General features: G+C 46.0%; 1 protein-coding gene across 1 annotated transcript in view; it reads right to left on the bottom strand.

The window, feature by feature from the left end:
* FRAS1 (Fraser extracellular matrix complex subunit 1) overlaps positions 1 to 13,147 on the bottom strand; it is a 380,286-nt gene that overhangs the window by 352,818 nt on the left and 14,321 nt on the right. Inside the window, exon 2 of the mRNA XM_083398098.1 lies at positions 10,949 to 10,980. Within this exon, the coding sequence (XP_083254224.1) occupies positions 10,949 to 10,980 (32 nt within the window). The remainder of the gene's footprint in view (positions 1 to 10,948; positions 10,981 to 13,147) is intronic.

The following is a 13,147-nucleotide window of genomic DNA, read 5'->3' as shown; positions in this document are numbered from 1 at the left end:
CTGACCTTATATCCCTTCCCGGCTCTTGCCACCAGGTGCGGTGAGTTACCAAGCGGCCTCACCTGTGTGGCCGCGCCTTGCCTCTCCAGAACAAGCTTAGGAAGGCCCCAGTCCTGCAAAGCCCTACTGGTCACAGGGCCTGGCTCCTGCACACACTCCTGACATGTGGAAATTATAATGCATGTTATGCATTCACAGATCGGGACGCGGGTGGCGCTGTGGGTAAAACCTCAGCGCCTAGGACTTGCCGATCGTCAGGTCGGCGGTTTGAATCCCCGCGGCGGGGTGCGCTCCCGTCGCCCGGTCCCAGCGCCTGCCAACCTAGCAGTTCGAAAGCACCCCCGGGTGCAAGTAGATAAATAGGGACCACTTACTAGCGGGAAGGTAAACGGCGTTTCCGTGTGCTGCGCTGGCTCGCCAGATGCAGCTTGTCACGCTGGCCACGTGACCCAGAAGTGTCTGCGGACAGCGCTGGCCCCCGGCCTCTTAAGCGAGATGGGCGCGCAACCCAAGAGTCGGACACAACTGGCCCGTACGGGCAGGGGTACCTTTACCTTTACCTATGCATTCACAGAGGTGCCTTTTTTATTAGATCACATGCAGGTAACTCGCAACTTGCTTGAATTTACTGGTGTGCGTTTGGCAAAATAAAATAAAAACTGGAAAGAGGGCAGAGAATCGGGGGGGGGGGGACCTTTGGCAATCCTACCCAAGGAACGCCCCTGGAACGCAAGCCCTGAGGACGTTGAGAGTAGCCTGCACTCCAGGGATAAACTGGAGTCAAAGATTCTGGAGCTTAACCTCAGCAAAAATTAGGCCCTGAAGCCCATGCAGCTGAATTCTACCGTATCCTCACACAATGAGTCTCCCACCATCCCACCATCACGACCAGGCATTTGACCTTTCCTGCCTTTTGTCTTCCTTCAACTATAAAGCGGTGAATCTTCGAGGGAAACTCAGGCCGCCTTCAGAAGTCTCAAGAAGGGCCATGCAGCTTTGAGAACGTGGCGAGGGACAAGTTTGATTAATCCATGCGACATGCGGCCATCCCTCTGCACCAACGCAGCAGTCGCCAAGCTTCAAAGCCTCCGGAGGGAGAGGTTTTTGCAGGCAGGCAGGGAGCCCCATGCGTGTCCGGTCAATGAATCGCCAGCAACATCTCCCTAGGCGCCATCGTTCAAAGAAGAGACGGAATCATTTGAAAATCAAACAGCGGTGGCTAAGAAGCTACAGAGCACCGGTACCCAAAGTGGGTGGGCTCCCTATGGGGCACCGAGAGGCCAAGGGGAGGGAGGTGTGAAAATGACCTATCCCGACTTTGAAAAGCTGGTATCGCTGGATTGTTTTGTTGAATCAATTAAACCAAGTCGTTTCAACTGGATTTTGAATAAATGCCCAATTAATCGAATTTTATGGTGCTGTTATCTTCCGTAGTGAGCAATGCAACTGGCTACTCTGAATGACACTTTCTTATAGGCAGTGTTAGAAACTCACATATATAAACTCCATCACCAAATGGAACCTTAAACCAGGGTTACGGTCGCCACCAATGAATATCTAGGTGTCTTTTTTTTCTTTTTTCTTTTGCAGCGAAATTTATTACTATTATTATATTTCATTCCATTTCTATACCGCTTTATATTTTAAATAACATCAAATAAAACAATCCAGAAACGAACAAATGCAAGCTTCAAGGAAAATATTTCAGACCCTTCTCTAAGTGGTTTCCTTTGCTTTCCCCATATATATATTTTTACCTACTTAATTTATAGAGCTGCCCCATAGCAGAAGGATGCTAGGAAGCCAGTGGGGTAAAGTGGTGAGTGTGTCAAACTAGGACCTGAGAAATCAGAGTTCAAATCCCCACTCAGTCGTGACGCCTCTTTACCTACCTCACAGGGTCGTCGTAAGGATTAGCTGAAGAAGGTGAAACGTGTACTCATTGGAGAATTAAATGAAATAAATAAGCTCGTCAAGCTTACCTGCTTAAGAAAGATGGAGTCAGCCAGGTAGAGATGCCAATTGCCAACCTGGCATCCCGAGATGTCCACGTGGTCGCCATTTTTCCTATGCAAAACGCGCCTAGCGCCTGGCTAATTTCTATCACTCCCTATAGGGGGCATTGGGCAGGAGTTTGAACCAAGAATGTAGTGGCCACAACAGCATCCAGCACATCCACAGGAAGCAGAGAAGGTCACCATCCTGGGTGGCTTTAAAAGAGGATCGGACAAATTTGTGGGGGACAAAGCTATCCATGGTTAGTAGCCATGATGGCTCTGCTCTGCTTTCACAGTCAGAAGCAGTAACGCTGCTAAATAGCAGCAGAGGGAGTGTCAGGCTTCAGGAATTGGCTTCCTCCCTTGTGGCAGTAAATCAGGAGAACAAAGGAAAATGAGCCTTCTTACCAGTTAGAAACTTTAATAATCACAGCAAGAGAACAAATAGTAATTAATAATAATAATTTTTTATTTATACCTCATCCTTCCCAGTTCAGAAAACTGGGCTCAGTGGAGCTAACAACAAATTTAAAACACTTAATTGTAAAAGCAGCATAAAATACAGTATAAAAACATGAATAACAATAAAATTCAAAGTTCAGAACTAAATTTAGGGGAAATCCATCTAATAAGCATTAGATAGTCCCCAGGGCTAGCTGCCTGAATTAGTCCTACTTGGGCCAGCGAGGAGGCCAGGGGAGAATTAGCTGTGGGGTCTCAGAGTGGGTAATCTTCATAAAAGGGGAGAGGGAGGGAAGAGAAGGGAAATAAAAGATCAGGCTGAATTCAAATTAAAGGCCAGGCGGAATTGCTCTGTCTTACAGGCCCAACAGAAGGAGGTTAAATCCTGTAGGGCCCTAGTCTCATGGGACAGAGCATCTCCCAGAATGGCGGTGCTCCCAATTAAGGACTCCACCCTCTTCCATCCCTATTAATCTACGCCACTCCTACGTCTTGTAATCTGAGCTTGTACCCTCTGTGCTTTCTGTTCTGCCACTTTCTGAGCTCTCCGTGACTTTGGAGACGGGGTGTGTGTGAATGCTGCCCAGAGACTGTGAATCTGTTAACCCTCTCTCTTCCCGTGTTTCTCCTCCTAGCTGTTCCCCATCCAGTATTTCCCAGCTTCTTCCTTCTGAACTATGCCCCTCTGCAAACCGCTGTTCCAAATCTATACTGTCCTACTGCTCCTGGGAAGATTCAGGATCCAGGGGAGGGGGAGACTTCCACGATTCCTCCTCAGTGCAGCAGGGAGACTGCAGGAGGGGAGAGCACTCTTGCACTCGGGTCCTGCAAAGGTGGTTTTAAGGTAGCGGGACCGGCTTGGCCGCGCTAGTGCTGCACTGCAAGTGGTGCTACAATAATGGAGTAGAACGGAGCAAGATGATGAATTTTAGCATCACACAGGGCACCACTGAAATTTGAGAGCCCAAATCTGCCACTGGGTCCTGCTTGCAGGCTTTCTATAAGCATCTGTGAGTAACAGGATGCTGCACAAGATGGGCTGGGGGCCGGATCCTGCAGGTCTCTTCTTATGTAATGCAAAAACGAGCAAATGCATTATCCCCTATGGGATTTTCAAGATTCAGAGTGCCTATTTTTTCCTCTTTTCTTGCACAAAGCTTAGGAAGAGTTCCTTCTCCCCACCCACCCCCATGAAGTTCACTGGGGTGGGGGAAGGGAACGCTTTTGCATAAAATATTGTTTTTCAGCATTTACCATTGTACACAGCCGTTAAGTGCTTAGGAAGCAGGATACAATAGCACATAATCAATCCTTTCTGTAATGCGCTTCCTTCAAAGCCTGGTGAAGACAAAGAGGAATGTCGCTGACTGAAAAGGAAAGTAGCTGACTTAGACACCTATTTATCTATTTTATTTTTTTATTTTATTTAAAAAAATAAAATGAGCTGAACGCCTCGGAGGTGCAGGAGGGAAGAGACGCTGAGGAGGAGGAGGGCGAAGGGAAGCTCGCGGATCCAAAAGGTAGAATTGCAATGATTAAGGTGAGCACTTCTGCATCACACAGATTCACAGAACTGTAGTCAGAAGGGATCTCTGAGGGTCATCTAGTCCAACCCCTGTAACGCAGGAATCTCAACTAGATCACATCAGGAGTTCAGCCTACACTCGAGTAGGACCCTGGCAGAGACCCATGCCCAACTGGCATGTTCTCTCCCTCCTACTCTTTCATTCAGGAGCTTCAAAAGCTTTCTTCAGCCCGAACATCACAGTGACCAACAGACATCGGCATACTTAGGGATCTGCAGAGTCTTCGCAGTTTGCGTAACAGACCTCAGCAACTCAGCATTTTGGCTAATCTACTTTATTTACATATAAACACACACGGAGCACTGCAACATGGCTCCCTCTCTCTCTAGCATCAGACAGCAAAGAGAAAAAGAACAAAGGACAATAGTCCCATTTCACAGAACACAGTAACACAAACATCCGGTCTCCGTCACTTCCTACTCTGTGGAGTCATACACCGTCATGTGAAAGACAACAATCCCATGACTGCAGCCTTGGAGCAGGAATTCTAACAGATCATACATGGCAGGTGGCCATCCAACCTCTGCATAAAACCATCCAAGGAAGGACAGTCCACCACCTCTCATGGGAGCCTGTTCCACCCCAACAAAAAAGAAACTAGTAGGGTTGTCTGAAAAGGTTGCCAGCATTTTAAATTTTAAAAATGTTCTGCTCCTGTGCTTTTTGCATGACACAGATGTCACAAGTGAAGCTTTCCACACTTGTCTCTATGCCAAGAATACCTTCCTGTGCTTAGTTTCATCTGTGTCAGGCTGCTGTAAAAGGCACTATTAAAAAATATGGCAACTAAAAATATATATGAATATGCCCTTTAGCATGCAGAGAAAGCAACCGACGAGATCCACTCCAGTGACCCAGTTACTGCCAACCTTACAATATCTGGCAGCAGCCCATGCATTAGTGATCACTAATATTGCTTCCCTTCCGCAGCTCACCCCTTGCACCCACACCTTTCTGGCTGGCTTTATTGAATGAAAACGCAAATTCATCAAGGAATTCATTTCTATCAGTTACTTGCTGCTGGCAGCATGAAGAGTTCTCAAGATTCTGAAATCTTCAAGAGATCACTTACCGTATTTTTCACTCTATAGGATGCACCCAACCATAGGATGCACCTAGTTTTAGAGGGGGAGAACAAGAAAAAAAAAATCTCTCCCTCTCTGTGCAGCGCCGCTTCAGCGAAGCATCAGGAGAAACAGAGCCCCTTCCATTTCTCCTCCCGCTTCGCTGAAGGGGCGCTGCGCAAAGGGAAAGCTGCGCAGCGCCTCTCCAGCGAAGCGAAGCCAGGAGAGCAAGAGGGATCGGTGCGGGAGCACTCCCACTGCGCTTCGGAGGCTTTGTGTTGCTATCGCTGAAGCCATGGAGCCTGCATTCACTCCATAAGACGCACACATATTTCCCCTTAATTTTTGGAGAGGAAAAAGTTTGTCTTATAGAGCAAAAAATACAGTAGATGCTGCTTTTGACCTAAGGAACGCATTCACCCACGGATATCATGGATGCAGAGGAATAGTTGGACAACGATGAGCAGTGAGAGGGAGAAAACTGGGAGGAGGTGTCAGAACCTGAACAGGTAACGAGGCTTAGAGAGCGGGGAGAGTCTGTTGCAAAGTCCATAATTAGAGGCAGAAGCAGAAGGCAGCGATGAGTCATGGATGCCTCCCCCTCCTGTTGCGATAAGCTCCCCTCCTGTCTCCCAGAACCAGAAGAGGCATGAAAAGGGCGGAGGAGAGATTTGCGATGCACAGGCGCAGTCTCCGATTGCTTGGGGAAAGCCCTGGGGAGGAGGGGCTTAGTTGAAGCGGAGGTCTTCAACAACTACTTCATGGGGACAAGACCTACCAGAGATGAGTGCTGTGCTCATAGGCCAGACACTCTTGTGTCCATCATGTTTTCTGCTAATAAAGAGTTAACTCCAACTTGCACGGGGTGATTTACTGTTAGCTCGCCTATGTCAAAGGACAAACCCTCTGGGATGAAGGAATACTGGGTGTGGCCCTCACCTCCACTCTCACAGACCCTCTTGTACAAACAAAGGCAGGTGTGTTGGGAGTCATTCTGCACAGAAACAGTAAAGATGTTTGTACCTTTAAGAACAGTTTCTGTGAGCTCTGGGCTGATTAGGTACAGCTGGCCATGACTACAAAAGGAAAAAGCTGCAGTTTGAACTCTGCGCCTGCCGGAAAAATACCCACAAGATTTGCTGTTTGTTGTTTTGAAATAAAACCTTTATTTAATTTGGTTTTACACCGGTCTTGTGGTGTCATGGCTTCTGTCATCTGCCACCAGTGGAAAATCCCCCTCTCTACTCAGTTGATTGATCTGGGGGGCAGGGATGTGAGAAGGCACCAATTTCTCCCTTGCCCCATATTCATCACATCACGCAGAACCGCTTCCATTCTGCTGCGGTTCAGCTTCCACCCAAAACTGTGCCATTCGTCTTCTTTCGCCGCTGTCCATTATGGCGACATTTTCCGCAACCTGTTTAATTGATGACATCGTCCTTACATGATGCCACACCATTCATTTCAACGTGAGGGAAACCGTGCAAACCCGGGGGAGGCCAAAATCAATGATGTGTCCTTTGCGGACTGAAAACAACAACAACTGATAGCGTTCACATTTTCTGGATTGGATTGGGACAAATCAGCAAACACCAGCCATTTCCACTGCTATGGGAATTGTACTCATGTAGGTCCCAGGGGTGATGTGCACCTCCGTCCGGCACTGAGATCCTCTCACTCCAGCACTGTATTGATTTCTTTTGCCACTGCCACCAAGACCTTTGGGAGTACTTGAGGGGCCAGATCACACTGCTCAACTGGGGTTAACACCCCCACATCGCCCACCTCCCTTCTGAGACTCAGCTGATTGTTTCCAAGCAAAACATTTCTTGTTAAACACAAATTTTGACCTGGTTACAGCCAGCAAGCAGCAACATGCAAGGAAATACCTATGCAAGAACAGCAGTGGTGATCTCTTTATATACCGTATTTTTCGCTCTATAAGACGCACCAGACCACAAGACGCACCTAGTTTTTGGAGGAGGAAAACAATTTTAAAAATATTCTGAATCTCAGAAGCCAGAACAGCAAGAGGGATCGCTGCGCTGTGAAAGCAGTAATCCCTCTTGCTGTTCTGGCTTCTGGGATAGCTGCGCAGCCTGCATTCGCTCCATAAGACGCACACAATCTCCCCTTACTTTTTAGGAGGGGAAAAGTGAGTCTTATAGAGCAAAAAATACGGTATTTGGTCTTGACTGTGGATGTTCTTCCCATAGTAAAGGGATCTTTTATTATTTGGACTTGGAGACATGGTGCAGTTGCTAAACTAAAAGTATTGGACGAGGACAGAGGTCAGCAAGCTTTTTCAGCAGGGGGCCGGTCCACTGTCCCTCAGACCTTGTGGGGGGCCAGACTATATTTTGGAGGGGAAAAATGAACGAATTCCTATGCCCCACAAATAACCCAGAGATGCATTTAAAATAAAAGGGCACATTCTACTCATGTAAAAACATGCTGGTTCCTGGACCGTCGGTGGGCTGGATTTCGAAGGTGATTGGGCCAGATCCAGCCCCCGGGCTTTAGTTTACCTACCCATGGACTAGGATCTTGGAGACCAGGGTTCAAATTCCCACTCAGCCATGAAGCTCACTGGGTAACCTTGGGTCCTTCACTGCCTCTCAGCCTAACCTACCTCACAGGGTTGTTGTGAGAATGAGTATTATTATTATTGTTATTATTATTATTATTACACTTTTCCCCCAGAACCAGGACTCAAGGAGCCTCACAAAAATTAAAACACACAAGGGGGCAGCTGTAAGAAATGTTTAATGGCAAATGAAGTGATGACACCTAGAGACTAATAAGAATTGATGCAGCGATGTGAACGTATTACGCAACGGGGGAGGGAAACCTGATCTGTTAGAAATTGTATTAAAATAAATTAATTTGGTTTGATTTGTAATAATTTGGAAGGGGGGGGAATTGGCGGAAGGAACAAAAATTAAAAACACAGATTAAGACGCAACTAGCCACACTACAGCTCTTCCTGCCATTATCTGGTTCAGCGTTAGGCAGATGTTCAGTCCCCTCACTCACAGCCATGAGAACTTTCCTTCCTCAGCACACCCCACGACATCAGCGGAGATACATGGAGAGGAACCAGCAGTCCATCATAAGCGGAGGGCTAAGAATCAGTCACTTAGGCTGTGCCACAGGGAAGCTCTGTACGTGTCTGGCATCCACACTGTCTTTGCTACCTACGAAAACCTACAAGCCCGGTGAAAAAAAAGTCCTGCAAATATCAGCCGCACGTCAACAGGCAAGGGTGACATCCTGATGTCTCATTTCCGCGTGTTCTGAGCACCAGTATATTACAGTACTTATCGAGCCAAAATGTGGAGGGGAGAATTATCTGCCGCACAATTTATTAGAGTTGATGGAGTGTAGGCAGATTTCTCAATAGCCTTTAAAACATTGTGATGCTCCACAGTATATTTTTAATGGAAACAAATGCATGCAATCTGCTCCGGCTTTCCTCCGAGCCGTCCGCCAAAGACAACGGGCCGTAAATCAATTTCATCTCATCCCCTCTCTCTCTCTCTTTGCAACAGGACGGCTTTAAAGGGACAATGTCAAAGTTGGGAGGGAAGAGGAATTTTAACTCTAAGAGGGTTAGACGCAGGGAGCAACTGGCAGGATACGGATGGAGGAAAGCAAATCACATTTGCACCAGGGCACTAAATTGAGAGCTAAATCTCTGTTAGCAAGGTCAGACCCAGACCAATGGGGGCCACTTCACACCTCACAAGGTAGGGGATAAAAGAAGGAGTTGCATAGAAAGCACCGAGTCCATGCATGCCGGAAAGAATTGGAACTACATCTCCAGGAGGGCTGGGCAATATCTGGTTTTCAACTTCTTGATATAGTATCAGCTAAACATTGTGATGGGACGCGGGTGGCGCTATGGGTTAAACCACAGAGCCTAGGGCTTGCCGATCAGAAGGTCAGCGGTTCGAATCCCCGTGATGGGGTGAGCTCCCGTTGTTTGGTCCCTTCTCCTGCCAACCTAGCAGTTTGAAAGCACATCAAAATACAAGTAGATAAATAGGTATCGCTCTGGCAGGAAGGTAAACGGTGTTTCCGTGCGCTGCTCTGGTTCGCCAGAAGCGGCTTAGTCGTGCTGGCAATATGATCCGGAAGCTGTACACTGGCTCCCTCAGCCAATAAAGCGAGATGAGCGCCGCAACCCCAGAATCAGCCACCAGTGGACCAGGGTCCCTTTACCTTTATGTAGAGGCATTGCCTGGCTTCACAGTTTTTTCCCACATTGTGATTTTTGCATAGCACACACACACACACGCACACATCATGATTAGCAATATACGCCAGGTCAAAAATTATGAAACCAAAATCTTGATATGGGCTGGAAACCAGTTTTGAATGATATATCGCCCAGCCTTAACACCCACCATGATTCATGATATATTGCCAGGTCAAAATCACATACTGGTGGAATTCACAATGCGTCGTTAAAGTAGGTGCGGAGCTATCGTACAACAAAACTTCCTCCCAAACAGATCAGCATTCTGCCAAAGAGGTAAGCAAGGGGGAAATAAAATGCAAAGTTTTGGAAAACACTTGGGTTGATGCAACATTGTCTAACCTCTCCACAAACAAATCAGGATAAATAGTCCTCAAACAGGTCAATTGGAAACAACCTTAGAATCTCTCACTGCTTTCCTCCCATGGTAGACTGACGGGAGCATTTTTTTGTTAAGCACACCATGCAATGAAATGTAAAAAAAGACCCACAGTTGAGCCAAAAATTGGTCCAGCAATACTTAAGGGCTGTTCACCCTTCTAAGGCAGAGATTAAAAATCAGACCGTACCCATCTCTCAGGCACTTGCAACCTAATCCCACATGCCACACTCTACATAGGGGAAAAGTTTACATACACATTTCCTGACACAGCTAATACTTTCTCTTACAGCATGGCGAAGCCGACAAAGATCATTACTCTTGAAAAAAAGCAAGACCACTCAGCAACAATTTATATCATAAAACCAAGGCTTTGAAAGTATTATCTGAAAATCGTCTCCCATACTCATTCCTTCAGCCATGGACAAAAACACAGCTGGAGGAAAAAGGGAAATTTAATAAAGTTTCCAAAATCTCGAACATGTTCTGTACCTCAGGGCTTACAAAACACACACCCCTGTATACAGTGGAATCCCAACATCAAGCCCCATTCAGTTTAATGGGATTTACTCCCAGGTATGTGCATATAGAGTTGCAGGGGTTTTTTTTATGACAAACACAAATGCATAGAATAGTTAAACACAGTTCTGTGACATTTTTTAAAAGTTTACTTACAACCAAAGTATAAAAGGACCATGTAACAAATCGGGAGTTACCTTTCAGATCAATAAACAGTGCAATTCTATGAATGTTTATCCGTATGTTTTCCTGGCCTCAAAGGAATAAGTGTGTTGAGAGTTGCAGTCAAAGGCATGCCTCCTGTGTTTTTTAATGATTTTGCAACTTCGTAATAAGGTAACATTGCAATACCTGTAACTGTTGCAATGAAGGGATAGCATTGGGGAAAGAAGCAGACAAGCCTTTTGCAAAATCTGCAAATTCTCCCTCCCCAAGCTCTCTCCCCCTCCAGCCACTTCTAGCCAACTTGTGCCCTATAGTAGCCACCTCAAAAACAGTAGCAGAGGATGCCATCGCAACAGGTATGGGGGCTAGGACCTCTCCGGTCCCACCATCGTCTGAGCGCTGTACGTTCGTTCTTCCAGGCTAGAATTTGCTTCAAGGACAAAGCCCCTTCCATGCCATAAAATGAAATCTAATTCAAGCACAGCTAGTCACAAATAACATTAAATCTGACCTACCTGAAATGATGAGCCTCGGTAGACGCATACACCTGAAAGACCAGAAAGAAAATTGTGTTAGGCAGACATAAAAACCAACTTGTTAAATTAGGAAGTGCTGGAGAGAGAGAAGGAAGCACTTTTAACAGTCCCTACAACAAAGTAAAGGGACGCGGGTGGCGCTGTGGTCTAAACCACAGAGCCTAGGGCTTGCCGAGCAGAAGGTTGGCGGTTCAAATCCCCGTGGTGGGGTGAGCTCCCGTTGCTCAGTCCCTGCTCCTGCCAACCTAGTAGTTCGAAAGCATACCAGTGCAAGTAGATAAATAGCTACTGTTCCGACAGGAAGTTAAATGGCGTTTCCATGCACTGCTCTGGTTCGCCAGAAGTGGCTTAGTAATGCTGGCCACATGACCCGGAAGCTGTACACCGGCTCCCTCAGCCAATAAAACAAGATGAGCACCACAACCCCAGAGTCATCTGTGACTGGACCTAATGGTCAGGGGTCCCTTTACCTTTACAACAAAGTAGCCCATTTTCCACAAGCAGCACAGTTTCTCCAACTATCCTGAGTGTCTGGACTCGCAGCAGTTCTCAACCTGTGGGTCCCCAGATGTTGTTGGACTACAACTCCCACCATCCCTGAGCTCTGGCCTTGCTAGCTAGGGGTGATGGGAGTTGTAGTTCAACAACATCTGGGGACCCACAGGTTGAGAAAGGCTGGGAAGGAGCAAACTCCCAACAGGAGCATCTGAACCTTCAGCCAACGGGATACAAGGCAAAAGTCCAACCTCAGGCCAGTGCTGGATTTAGGGTGCTGCAGGGAGTTCCCCTGCACAGGTCACTGAACCAGGGTGGATAAAAATCAATGGTTTTTTAAATTTAAAAAATAAAAAAAATCAGATATTTTAAATTTAAATTGGATTTTTAAAATAAAATGCTTTTAGAGGAAAAACCTTTCTAAAGATAGTTTTCTATTTAAGTTACATTATAGTCCAAAGGCTATTCATCAGGAAATAAGGGTTTAAGTTTTTCATGTGTGCTAAAACTCAGTCTAAGGTTTCTTTTAAAAAATTGTTTAACCACATCAGTTAACAAACATGGATACATATGCTATAATGTTATTGTTTCCTCTGCCCTCCCTATTCCTTTTTCCTTTTGTGCAGTTTCAATTGGGTTCTGAGCTTGCAAGCAGGGACAGTTTTATACAGTATTATTATTTTTTCCTTTACATATAAGGTGCTATTTTTAAATGAGGAAGATAAAAGTGAGGAAAAGAAAATACACAAATATATAAAGTATATCACTATAACAGTTGTTAACAGTTACCATTAAAATTGTTTCAACCTACTGTATTTTGTATAAATGAGCTCCAGATTTCATTATACCTGTCCCTGCAAAGTCTGAACTTTTAATAGCTTCCTAGCCCTTTGAAAAAGTTGGGTGCTTTGTAAGTGGGAAAGAAGCACAGCAGAAATGAGTTTACCCTTTAACAGCTTGTCTTCCACCAACTTCAAGCCTGGAAGAGTGCTTGTTTGTGTTGAAAGGAGCCTATGAAACCACAGATGTTCCTAAAATAAGTTATCATCCATTCTAAAATGTATCTCAGCAGCTGCAGGGCATGAAATGGAACACTGCAACGAACTATGCGCAGCACATTGGTATGAATACACAGAACATGCTAGAAAGGATGCCTTTGACCCAAACGCTAGAATTTTAGCTTCTGCAGATATTAGCGGTTTGGGGCAGGACCTGAACTCAGATCCAAGGGAACACATCACAAGAATTTTAGAAATTCACGCAGAAAAAAGTTAACAGGGTATCATAGGGGCACAGCAGAGCCAGTGACAGATTGTGCCGGCCAAAATAGAGGCAGAGGATTAAAATAAGTACAGTATTTGTGCTATTAACATCACATCTAGTTTGACCCTGATTTAGGAGGGACCAGAAAATAGACGCTGACTTGGTAAATAGGACAGTTGGAGCATATGCAATACGAGGTCTCGGCACGTCCCTCTCAATCCGATTCAGGGCACAATCCAGTGCTCTGGACTGCCCCATCCAAGCTGGGACAAATAGGGACCAATTGCTCCTGATCGATGGAGAGTCCTAGCAGTCTTTGATTAGGGTTGAACCCCTAACTAATCACAGAGGTTGCACAAGTATTGGAATTCCGCCTTGGCCCACGAGAGCAAACTAGATGACTCGTCCCCATTTTTATGC

Source organism: Podarcis tiliguerta (genome assembly GCF_965153285.1).
Source record: "Podarcis tiliguerta genome assembly, chromosome: 9".
Classification (NCBI taxonomy): Eukaryota; Metazoa; Chordata; class Lepidosauria; order Squamata; family Lacertidae; genus Podarcis; species Podarcis tiliguerta.
This window is presented reverse-complemented; position numbering and strand designations above follow the sequence as displayed.